This window comes from Pleurodeles waltl, chromosome 4_2 (assembly GCF_031143425.1).
Source record: "Pleurodeles waltl isolate 20211129_DDA chromosome 4_2, aPleWal1.hap1.20221129, whole genome shotgun sequence".
Lineage (NCBI taxonomy): Eukaryota > Metazoa > Chordata > Amphibia > Caudata > Salamandridae > Pleurodeles > Pleurodeles waltl.
This window is the reverse complement of record NC_090443.1, coordinates 319,514,196-319,527,467: the sequence shown is the minus strand read 5'-3', so window position 1 is coordinate 319,527,467 and position 13,272 is coordinate 319,514,196. Positions and strand designations below refer to the sequence as shown.

At 40.6% G+C, this 13,272-nt stretch overlaps 1 protein-coding gene across 1 annotated transcript in view; it reads left to right on the top strand.

Moving 5' to 3' along the window:
• CACNA1I (calcium voltage-gated channel subunit alpha1 I) overlaps nucleotides 1–13,272 on the top strand; it is an 842,691-nt gene that overhangs the window by 767,312 nt on the left and 62,107 nt on the right. The window contains exons 27-29 of the mRNA XM_069231287.1: nucleotides 4,903–5,012; nucleotides 8,349–8,482; nucleotides 10,140–10,210. Coding sequence (XP_069087388.1) covers nucleotides 4,903–5,012; nucleotides 8,349–8,482; nucleotides 10,140–10,210 — 315 coding nt within the window. The remainder of the gene's footprint in view (nucleotides 1–4,902; nucleotides 5,013–8,348; nucleotides 8,483–10,139; nucleotides 10,211–13,272) is intronic.

The window sequence follows — 13,272 nt, the reverse complement described above, 5'->3', positions numbered from 1 at the left end:
TTGTCTGTTTAGGAGCGAGCACAGGCTAGCAAGTTTGATTTCACAATTCCCTGGTGCTGTGCTCTAATTTCTTTACAGAATGCTTTTGCCAAACTTTCTTGTATATTAAGAAAAATTGTGTAGCCCTTCTTGAGCTGTGTGCATACATATCACTGTACTTAAAGGAGAAAACTGCAGCAGAGAACACGCTTTTTATAGACTCTTTTTTATTGTTTTCCACCACAAACAAATGCAGTAAAAATAGTACAGCCATCCCCATTCAATTGACAAGCAATAGTGATGATTTATCCAAGATCAAAGATCATTACATTAGGCATCACAGGTAAATATATCCCAACACTCTCCCCTCCTGGTGCCACAGACAGTACAACACCCGGTACAAGGACTACTCACTCATCATCCTCAGAGGATTCATCCAGTGACCCTACCTCCCAACTCTCAAGCCTGGTCAATAATGCTCCCCAAACATGCAGGGCATCTGCCACTTTGTCATCTCGCCTGGAGAACTTTCTTAATAAATTATGTGGCATGATGTTTCAAAACACACAGACATACTCAGTGTTCTTTACATATACTTCGAGCACTACCTCTTTGTTAGGAAGGCAGTAGTTTTCTTACACCAAAATCATTCTATGATTATAATCTGGCCTCAACAGAGACTGATGTCCTGGCTTGTGTCTGGAGATTGGATTCCTTTACATCACCTCTCCCACTGCGGTGGTGGGGGTAGGTGTAAGGGGATAATGTACATTTAGATTTGTAGACGCCATGTTGGTTTAAGGCATGTTGGTGAAGCAGGGACAATACACAAGTATTAGGTCACAAATAGTTGTTAAGGTTTATTTATTTACTTTAACCACTCAGAATGTACTTCTTTGTCATTCAGTACCTCTTGTGTGGTTAAAAAACTGAAAATATAAATTAATCTTCACTATGAAGATATGACTAGGTAGGGATGAAACACTGAAAAATGCACACACCAACTATCACATACTCAAAAAATAACATAAAGATCAGATGCCAAAAAGTCAATCTAAAAACAAAGTAAATATTGGCTGGCCTCAATGAACAAAAGAAACTATAATGTTTTTGGCATCTTCAATTTGCCCACTTAGTACATTCACCTACTACTCAATGCATCACTAGAGATATAAAAATACCAGAGGAGTAAAAGAAGACAGCTCTGTGGCAGACAGTGTATTATAGATAATGTGAGTTAGATTCTGTGTTAAATAAGCTTGTGCCCACACTGCAGAGCATTATGACTCATCCTCATATTCTTCAAAGGGCACAACAGTGGTAGTGTGCCAATGCAGGCTTCACCGACATTGCTGTGCTTATTTTTGTGTGCAATTTGGCTACAGCAAACGTTTGCACAAATGGATGATTGATGTCCTTTTCTACCTTTTAATTGCCATTTTAGTGTTTATCTTTGAGATTGTTCTGTCTTCTGCCCCTTATCTCTGTCCCTCAATGATTCTTCAGTTAATGTTATTTTACTTTCCCCTTGGGTGTGTATATGTCATTGCCTTTCTGTCTTGATCATTTGTTCATATAATCTATGAATGTTCTTCATCTCCTGTACCTTATCTTTGTATACTGTATATCACCTGTCTATCTTTCACTTTCTCTTAAAATCTATGAGGTTTTTAAACATACTGTATGTACTAAGATTATTTATCTAGATCTGATTTCCTACTCTACAATGTGTTTTCTTGTGTCTTTTCTTTAATGCATACCATTTGTAAATGTTCCCCATTCTCCCCCTTTTCTGTTTTTGTAGTGTATTTCATTAGGATTTCCTTTGCATTCTCATATCTACATGTATATGTATAAAGTTGTCTACAATACAATCATGATAGAGAGAATTATTAATTTCATTTGTGCCCTTTTCACCATTTCATATCATCTGTGAATGGTCTCTATCCACAGCCCCTCCTCCTTGTATACTCCAGGTCATTAACCTGTCCACTTTCTCATATCCTTTGCTTCCATAAAGTTGTCTAACATGATTCTTAACTAAATATCTCTTCCTCCTTGTATGCTTGATTTGCTTTGAACATTTTCATATCAATACATATTCTTCATCCCCAATCTTTTCCCCCTTCCATACTGAATGCCAATAGTCTGTCCTTCATGTTCTAATATCTCGTATTTGCTTTATAAATTTGTCTTGCTATTTCAATTCTCTTACCCCTTGTATACTTTATTTCCTTTATGTCTTTTCATTAGGCCTTAGCGTCTATATATACTCTGTTTCAAGTCTCTTCCTCCTTGCATATTGAATATGTAATTAGTCTCCCCTTCATTGTCTTATATCTTGAAGTATTTTTGAATGGTCTGTATGTGAGTTTTCCCTTCATGTAGACACTTTTTTTGCCCATGCATTAAACGATTCCTCACATTTGCCATGAACTATTGCCAGACCTTTCTTCCTTGTATATTATCTTACACTTTACTCTCCTGTCTGTCATTTTTTCTACCTTTTTTCAGACATGGATATCATTCAGGGGTTTGTGCAAAATCAGGAGTAATTCTTTTAATGTGTTAATGGTGTTACTACAGCCAGGAAGTACAATACTTTTCTGATCTAGCATTTTTCACACATTAATGTGGAATAACTTGTGGTAGTCGCATTGCACCAGTTTTCTAAAGTTACGTGGGATGGTGTAAACTTGGATGGTATTTCTGTGCTCACTGCAGTAATATTGCATTTCATTAACATGAGAATGCTGCATTCATAAAATAATCAGAATAAAATAAATGCATAGTAGTCTAATTACCAAGCATTTAGTGACTTTTCCCTGACACAAAATGAGGCACTTTGCCAATTATTATTTCCACAATCATCCTTCTTTCTTTCATACTAAGCTATGTAATTTCTCTCATTTATGTTCTCATGTCATCGGTGAATGATTTCCTTTCCGTGGCCCTTCTTTTTATGTATCCTATTTGTCTGTATTTTGTTCACATATTACCTACTGGTTTATTGCATCACTTATTGCCTTTCTCCATCATCAGTACTTCCTCCTTGACTACGAATTTAACTCCTTACATTTTGCAGACACTCCATAAACTTTATTTGCTTTTTATCACGTTTATTGTCTCTTCTATATTATTTAAATTTTCAGGTATTGCTTAATACTTTTGTTTTCCTTCTCTGCCTTTCTCCTGGCGTATTGTTGTATATGTATGTTATTTTTTAATATTCTTCACTGCACACATTCTATTATTACGTTGCAATTTTTATAATACTTATTTTTCAGCATACACTCTTCCATTGTTTTTTGTATCACATTTTATTTTTTGCATTATCTCTTACCTTCATCTGTGTCTTATTTCTATTATATTTATCTCACTATCTCAATAACTTTCAATTGCATTTTAACCTTTTCTGATTATTCTTCAACGTAATTTCCCATAGCCCTTTCTACCTTACATGATGTATTATGTTGTTTTGCCTTCGCTTCTCAAGTCAATTTAAGAATGGTCTTTTGGATGCAACCTTTTACAAATGCCTGCTCTTTTTATTCATTGTCTTACTTTCACTTTCTCATTTTATCTTTCACTTTCTCATGTTATCTTTTAACAAATCTGCCTTTTCTCGTTTCTTCTTTAATTGGTGGCTATCATGAAAATGTTGCATTGGCCGGCTTTATTTGAAATACACTGGATATCCCTGTATTAACTTTCATAGTGTTGTATGCTCTTTCTCTATAGATACCATATCTGTGTGCTCTTTCCTTGATTTTTTTGTATACCTGACATTTGCACCTGTTACTTTTACCTCATCTATCCTTGCATGTTATGTCATTCTTTGTTTCTACTAATTTCTCGACTTCATTTATCCTCATTTTCAATTTTCTTCCAAACTATAGTGTTACACCTGCCTACATTTTTAGTTGTCACCCCTTATCTTTATCTTTTATCTGTTATGTCTGTTTTATCCCATTTGCTTCCTGTCTGTGTGTTGTGAATTAGGAAACACATATTCATTTTCTTCATTGTCACGCTTACTCAATTTCTTATTCTTTCCGTGCCAAGTTCTCACATCTCTGCCTGTCCCAGTTGTATCCCTCTCTTCCCCATACCTGCCCTACCTCTGTCTCCCATGTTGTATTGCATGCATCATATTTTCTCAATACCTTACCCACATCCTTCTTTCCTCCGTTATTTCTTTTTCTGTTTCTCTCACTTTTCTTATTACTGTTTCAGTTTACAATGTTCACTTTCCATTTGCTTCTACCTTATGTTTATTCTCTCGTCCTCTATTTCTTAGATACATCTAATTTCTCTGTGTTACCTTTGTGCGCTCTATAGAGTTATCTCCTATTTTTCGGTTCCTTTCTCTCATCTATCTGCTTATCCCTATTTCTTTCTTCCCTTTTTATTATGCATTACAATCTAGTATTACCGAATTTAGGACCGAACAATGTATGTCTCCTGAACTCAGATTATTTTCAACAAGAATTGTAGCTAAATAAGTGTGAGCGGGCAAGATAGTTTTGAGCCATGCTACAGAGACGTATGTGCATCCTATTGGTGCCAGGCTGAAATCAGTTTGGCAACTCATTCTTCCAAGTTCTATTAAATTAGAACTATTGACTAAACTAATAGTAATATCTCTTATTTAATCACCCATAGACAACCCTTTGAAGCAAGTATGTAGCATGTATGTTTAATATTAAAGTTTGTGAGTGAGTTCCTCTCACTGAAGCACAAGGTATGGTATGCAGGAAAAAAGCCTCAAGACGGTTACTAGATATGGGAAATGTGACATTTTCTAGACCCATGAACATCAGAATTAGCTTGCAAACTACCTTTATAGGTTTCAGCTCCTTTTTACCTGTCGATTTGCATCTTTCTTCACCACCCACCACCCTCTTTTCATCCCGTTTACAGTCATTGGAGACGGCCCTCAAGTACTGCAACTACATGTTCACTGCGGTCTTCGTGCTGGAGGCAGTACTGAAACTGGTAGCCTTTGGCATCCGGCGTTACTTCAAAGACAGGTGGGTGTTATTGAGGGTTTTGGAAGGAGAAGCCTACAACTGAATATAGAGCATTTATACAGCAGGATGTGAAGGTGGATGAAACCCTCCCTTGGCTTCAGCAGTCTCTGTTGAGCATCAGCTTGACTCTACAATGCTTTTCAGTCCAAACACTAATCAATACCATTCTTATCTTTAACTTCTCCTATCCCACTGCTAAATCTTTAGATATCGTGAGTGCAAAGATTGAATCCAGTTCAGTTCTGGGAAAAGGTTACTTATCTGTTACACCAGTTCCATGTCAAGGGCATCTGCACTATATTTGTAAACATTATAATATCTTTGTGAACGTCTGGGATCATAGAACAATTCTGCAACTGGGAGAAATAAATATCTCATGCAGTAAGCAAGCAAGGTCTTTCAAGAGGCAATAGTTTATTTTTTATTTTTTATTTTTTTAAGAAAGTGACACCGAAACATCAAATTAAAAATACATGAAACTGCCTGGCTGCTTCAAACAGTTTCCTCTTGTACTATTTAAAGGAGAACAAAATCTATTTCCATAGGCATTCAGTCAAAAAAGAGAAGAATCTACACTGTTGCTTTATGGCAGCCAAAATTGACCTCAATCCCAGCATGCAGTGCAGCGACAACTGGTACCTCTCTATTGTTTTGATGACCTGGTGAGAAAATGAAGCATACTCACCACCAAGCCTATAGCCAATTCTGTTGTGAAGGAGGATATGTTGCTTAGGTGTTACAACCAAGTAACTTTTCTTTTCTGTCAAGATATCTTCCATAATATTCCAAACATTAGAACAGAATAGCAAGTTGAACCCCACTGAGTTGGGGGCTCAAGAACCACAAGGTTAGAAGGAAAAACGATTGCATGATAATGGACCACAACATACATTTGCAGAGATAAAATGTCTTCTACTCAAAACACATCTCAAACGAAAGAGGAAAAATAGTTGTACTTTCATATGAGCTAAACACACTCTGAACTTCAGCGGGTCTTACCTGTTAGAAATGCTCTCCTAACATGATCCGGGAGACTTGATATTCTGTAACTAACAAGCAAGATATCTTTAATGTATCCTTTGAACTCTCTATCTTTGTGGAATACTTGGAAAATGAAACAGAAAATGTCTTGTCAACCATTATGCCTGTATGAAGCATGTTATGGAAACAATACATTTTAATATACTGCAGAAGCTCTTTTTATTAGAAGAGCCACTGGTGTGAATCAGTGACAGAATGATAACCATATAGGTCATTATCATAAATAGATGCCACAAAAATACAATGAATTACCCTAAAGCATTTGTTCAGGAAAGAAGGAGAGGCATAAAACACCCAGTAAAAGTATGATTCTTAACCCTAACCTTAGGAGACTCCCCATCAAACTTAAGTGAACACTTCTAAAAAATAGATATTTCTCTTTTTTGTAAGCCATGAGTAAGCCCTGTGGGTGTTGGTAACTGACCTTACACATTATATTATAAAATAAATTCCAGTGGAAACAGAAAACTATTTGTTCTCATCTACTTACCCTTATGATCATTACTTTTTGTTAGATTATCTTAAAATATTTGCCTTTGCCTTTCTTAAAGCAACAGCAATTTGAAAAAATCCTGTATGTGCCAGAAAAATTAATTTAGCTAGAAAAGGTGTTATAGAAGTCTGATTTAGGGGTACTTAAGTCGCTAGAGAAAATGGAAAAACCTAGAATTAATCAGCGAAAGCTGCACTGTGGACAACTTCTTTTTTTAATGTTTGGGGAGAAGGATAAACCTACTTTCGTGATAACATTATGGAAGGAAGAAAAACAAAATAATATGTGAGACGAGGTCTTGAATTTGCATGAAAACACTGAAAGTACTCTGTGCCAATCAATTGTATTTTACTGTGTAAGCTGAAGAAAGAGAAACACTGTATTTGGCAGCTCTTGTAAAGTCGTTAAGCAGAATGAGGAAGATCTATGAATAAAAATTAGAAAGCGAAGCCTCTATCCAGCAGAGGATTAAGGGATGGAGTCATCATCACGTTCCACAGACACATGATGTCCAACACAGCCAGTTACTCAAAGGCAAATCTCAAAGCATATATAACTGAAAACAGAGCCCTCGCCAAAAGTACAGCTATTAAAACAAAGAGTGCAGGAGACAAACCTTCAAAAACGATTTTCTCCTGAGACCAGGATAATAACGTGCGGGGTTCTTGATGCAGGTTTTCATTACTGTTATGTTGATGTTCATTGAAGAATAGCTATTAGGCACAATGGCATTGTTAAATACCCCCACATCTCTAGAAAGGTCTCCCAGTCATCGTGTTCTGATATTGAAGAAACCTTTAAGAGTACATCTCGCTTTACTGATGTTGAAAACACATTTGCTCAAACAATAGTCTTCCATAAAGATATAATAATATCAAGGAAAGCTCTGAAAGAAGTCTTAAGACCTGCTGAATTGATTTGAACCCTGACTCATCGATAGTATAGACAAGAGCTTTCAATAGACTCCTCCCAGAATTAATCCATTAGCCATTATCAAAACAACAAAAGATGGGGGCCTCCTGAAAAAATATCTCGATAAAGAAGACAAAATGATAAAACAAAAATGCTGCACATAATAATTTTAAAAAACGTAGATAAAGAGGAAAAACAGGTGTCAGTGTTCTGAGATCATTACCGCTGAGTGAAAAATAAATTGTGGGAGCATCTGCTAGTGAGTTGCATGCTGGGATTGTGGTGGTTCTTGGCTGCCTTAAAGCGAAAGTACAGTTTACTGTAAATGTAATTGTATGCCTCTGGGAACATCTTTCTTTCGTGTGTTTTTCATTTAAAAATTAGAAAATGAATAATGTTGAATGTACATTATTTTGACATTTCGGTGTCATTATCTTATAAGAGAAAAATAGATAATGCTGCGTATGCATAGGCACAGCTTGTTTATTGCAGATGAGATTTATTTCTGTTGAAGAAGGGTTCCAGGACCCTGCACATGCCTGAATACATTTTCAAGTTTATGAATATTAATGACGATTCCTTGATAGAGAAAATGCTCTTACTTTAACTAGAAGGACCAAATCATGATGAGGACATGTAAAGCTAATTTAATGTTGACAACTCTCTATGTACATTCCCTCAGGCTAAGCCACATATACATATCACCCACTGTATTTTGCAATCTTCAACTCACTTTGGGTGTCCTTCTCTTTACATGTAATGCAGTGACCAATTCTAGATCCAGCCTCTCCTTGACACCTTTTACGCATAATTTCTACTTTCTTGCTCTCCCATTATACTCTCTCATCTGTCAAGGATAAAGGGCATCTTGACCTTTTCTCACCCTGTAGGTGGAACCAGCTGGACCTAGCCATTGTGCTTCTGTCTGTCATGGGAATCACGCTGGAGGAGATTGAGATCAGTGCTGCCTTGCCAATCAACCCCACTATCATCCGTATCATGCGGGTACTAAGGATCGCAAGAGGTGAGGGCGCTGCACTGTACATGGTATGTGCATCATGGGGCCCAACATGCATAGAGATATTCTCTCCACCACTATGGGGGTCATTTCAACCTCGGCGGTCTTTTCACAAGACCGCCGAGGGACCGCTGTGCTGAAGACCGCCAGTGCTGGCGGTTTTCCGCTCGGCGAATTATGACTGCTGGCAGCCCTCCATCCTTTTCCGGACAGAGAGCCGCCAGCAGCCATACTGGTGATCAGCGGAGAAGTGGAGGTTGCTCCACCTCCACCGCCCCGTCAACAGAACACCACCCACCGAATCACGTTACGTGATTCGGCGTGGCAGCGTTCTGTTGACAGGGTGCTGGCGGCGAAGCAGCCCCCATGGATCCTGTCCCCTCCTGGAGGATCAACGGACCAGGTAAGTTGATCGTCCGTTTAGGGGGGGGGGGGATATTGTGTGTTGTGTGCGTGCATGGGGGTGTGCGTGTGAGTATGTAGTGGGGGTGTGTGAGTGCGTGTATGCATGCGGGGGTGTAGTGTGTTTTGAAATGTGTGCATGTCTGCCTGTATGTATGTCTGTATTGATGTGTGCGTGTATGTCTGAATGTGGGTGTGCGTGTATGACTGTGTGTGTCTGTTGGCATGTTTGTTCGTGTGTGTGCGGGTATGTGTGTTGGTGGTGTCTACATGCGTGTAGGTGAGTGTCTGTGTAGTGATGTCAGAGGTAGGGGTGGGGTGGGGGGTCCTGCCACCTTTGGGAAGGGAAGGGATTCCCTGGCACTGATAGTGCTTACCGCCATGGATTTCATGGCGGTGCCCAACCCCATGAAATCCATGGCGGTCAGCCGGGTCATGATACCGCCGGCGGTCTTGTGACGGCCGCCGGGCTGGAGACCCAAGTCTCCAGACCAGCGGTCGTCTCCACCCTGGCGGTCGCTTCGGAGAAGTGGCGGATGACCATGGCGGTTACCGCCATGGTCATAATTCCAATTGTTTTACCGCCAGCCTGTTGGCGGTAAGACAGCCACTTCTCCGCAAACCGCCAGGGTTGTAATGAGGGCTTATATCTTTTTCCAAGTTCCATATCCTCTATCCTATTATTCTTTGTCACTTTGCATAGGCGTAGTGGTCACAAAATCCCTGATGCTTTTTGACAAGTGATTTTCTTTTCGTTTGGCTACTTCTTTCCATTCCTGTCTTTATATGCAGAGACAGGTGCCATCAAGATCCCATATTAAAAGGCAGGCTCCAGCTTTCTTCCAGGAACTTAGCAATGCCGCAAATTTGTCACAGGTGTCAGCCAGTGCCATAGTCTTGCTGGCTGCTCTGCAGAGTGTCACTGCTGCACTGGTGGCTCTGTGTGTGTGCGTGTGTCTATGTGTGTGTGTGTGTGTCCATTCTATGATACTGCAGCACTGGTGTCTGTCCCCTCTAGGATCATGGTTAGTGCTATTTTCTGACTGGACACTGGGAGACATTGCTACACGTGCTTTGTCATCTCACTCCCTCCAGAGACTGTTGACATCCCTCTGGGCACCACCAACTGCAACAATCATTCCTCTCTGATTACTCTAGACCACACCTCACTACACTTACCTATGACCCCGGGAGGTGTCAACATTTACGGCACTTGCAGACTCTCACAATATGTAACACTTTTTCTTTATTCTTCCCTCAGTGTTGAAGCTTTTAAAGATGGCAACAGGGATGAGAGCCCTTTTGGACACTGTGGTACAGGCACTGCCACAGGTAAGACTTGTGTTGCCATGGTTGAAGATAGGCCATTGAGCCCCCAGGTGACTATTTGGATGGTTTCACGTTTTACATGTCAATTGTGGTCCTAATCCTTCCAATGCAACTGTGAGATCCTGAGTAATTCACATTTTCTAGCTGCACCTCAGGATGCCCTCACCTCTGCACTGTTTTGGGTCCTGAATTTGGAAATCAGATATCTGTTTCACAAAATGTCATGGAATAACATGACACACTACTAAAAGTGACACTATCCCTTTTTTTCTATCAACCCTTAGCCATTTTTTCTCTTGTTCTCTTACTCCTCCCACTCTCTCTTAATTTCATACCTCTCCAATCTTCCTTTCCATTTTTCTTACATTTCTGACATAAATTACTGGAGCCCAGTGAAACCATACAATTTCTACCACAAAGTGTTCCCCCACTTATCCTAATAAAAATGCTTACCTACTTGTTCCCCCATATGGGGACTCCTGTTGACCCTGGTTTGATCGATTTCTGTTGCGGGCACCTGACCCAGCCACACAGGTGAAGTAGTGTTTTATCAGGGGAAGTGTGGGAAATGTGTGTGGAAGGAATTTTGTGAATCCCTGCAGATTCTGGAAGTGTGCATCAAAGAAATGTCTGTTTTTAGGCAAAGTTTGACTTTTGCAGAGCATTGTGTATAAGAAAATATCATGGGATCCACATGAGGAACACTGCCCTGGACTCCCCTGTTTATCTAGCGTTTGGAAGTTTCTGGGTTTGGTGGGATTCCACAGGTGGCGACCAAACTAAGCCCCCAAAGTGCATTTATTGAGCATGGCAAGTGGGGCGATATTGGGATTTAGCCCCACTCTGTTTGCCCATATGTAAAAACACCTAGAAGAATTTAAATGTCCTCCTTCTTGCCATAGGCTTTTGTCACTACAGAAGCGGAAAGACTGTTGAGGCTTTAGGGGTGATGGGGCCTGATGTCAGGATGGGCCTCTATCCACCCAATTATTTATAAAAATTACTCGTGGCATCCACTTGGCTTTTTGCCCCTTACCCCACACAGGGCAAATTGGGGAAACCCGCTTTGTGCTCAGAAGGGGAGAAAAACGGAATTGCCCCTTCTGTGGTGGGGGTATGGTTCGATACAATGGTAAGCCGCCCCATACTTTTATTTGTTTTGGCGCCATGTAGAAATCCCTGGTTTCCGGTGGGATTTCTGCCCTCTCTGCGGCACACTGGGGCCAACCCACTCACTGCCCCTGGGCGGCACAAATACTGGTTTGCTCGTTTTTTGTGTATGGCCCGATGCCAGGGTGGGATGTGTGCTCACCTTTATTTTGCCCAAAAGTAAAATCCCTCGTGTCTATTAGACTTTTCTAACTCCAAAGGGGGTAATCAAGATAAACCTCTTATCTTCCAACAGGAGGGTGACAGACCATTGCCCTTTCTTGGGTGAGGGATAAGGCTCAATGCCAGGGTTGGCCACCCTCATCTTTCTTTCTTTGGCACTATATCGAAATCCATGGTGTCTAGTGGGCTTTCTTCCCTCTTGAGTGACAAATTTGGCCAAAACCCTTTATCTGCCCCCATGGGGGCAGAGAACCTTTGTTGACCCTTTTTGGGTGGGTTTTAACCCAGTGTCAGGGTGAAACACACCCATCCCTTTTTTACCACCTCTGTAAAATCCGTCATGTCTCGAAGTCTGCCAGGAAGCAGATGGAAGCAATCCTCCCAGTCTGCTATCCAGGGGGAGGGGAAAGACTGTATTGTTCACTTTGGGGGGGGCATGATTCTATGCTAGGGTGAGCCATGCTCATCCCTTTTTACAAAATAAAAATATAGTGTCTTGTGGGTTTTATATACCACCCTGCTGGAGGCACATAGGGGGCAAATACCTAAATCTGCCTCCCAGGGTTAGGTGGGGGGCAGAAAGATTGTACTGTTGCCTTTGGGTAGAGGATATGAACTATGCCAGGGTGGGCTTCCCCCACCTATGTCCTTTCTGTAAAACAGAAACTTCTGGGGTTTTACTGGGTGTTCTGCCATGGGCCTGGGGCCTGGGGGGAGTGGTAGATTTGAGATAAAGACCTCCTTTCTTCCCCCAGGTGGGACAGAAAGACTGTTGTGCCCAGAGACAGGGGGGCACTAGATCACTGCGTGGGAGGTGCTCCTGCCTCTTAAAACTCATCGCTGGTGTATAGATCTCTGCTTGGGGATTGCCTTCCTGCAGCGATCCCCAAGAAAGGATCCAATAGGTAGAGACACCATTGAATGAGGGAGATTATCTGTGCTTGTCATAGTGTTCTCTTGTGACCAACAGACTTCAATGAAAATTGCATCAAAAATATTTGGAGAAACTGTGAGGAAAGATCTACTACACCACTCAACCATTCAAAATATGGATTGTGTATATCCTTTTTTCTATACTTAGAACTCCTTTCCTAAGCTTTGTTGTGTTTCTATGTTTTTATAAGTACTCATGTATCCCTATTGTACTAATAAATTGCTGCAACCATTGTTTCTTAGATAACTTTTAATACTAGAACTCCAAAAAGAAAGGTTCTGTGTCCTTTCCATTCGGCTCACCACCAAGACAAAGGACATCACAAATTCCTCAAAATGATCTTCTTTTGTTTAAAGGGCAAAAATCATACCAGTCACCACCTTAGTTACTAAGACCATATCACATTGGGTACAGTAATTTGGTGATCATTTTAAAGACGACTGGTCAAGACTTTAAAAAAAATAGTGGGAAATCAAAAAGTCAATTCTACATGGACACTTTAGTCTAACCTTAACTGTTCATTTAACAGTACATTATGGACCTCATTATGAGTTTGGCGGGCGGCGACTGTCGCACGCCACACTCAAGCAGCCGAGAGACCGCCTGTGCAGTCCAAACACCGCCGGCCCTATTTGGAGTTCACCGCAGGGCCTTAACATTGCAGCCGGCTTGTAATTGAGCCGACGGTATTGTGGCGCTGCGGCGGGTGCAGCAGCAAAGTAATGAAGTAAGAAACTTAGGAATTGCCATGAATCCAGTACTATAATTAAAGTTATACAGGTGAAAGAAATCTTTATTT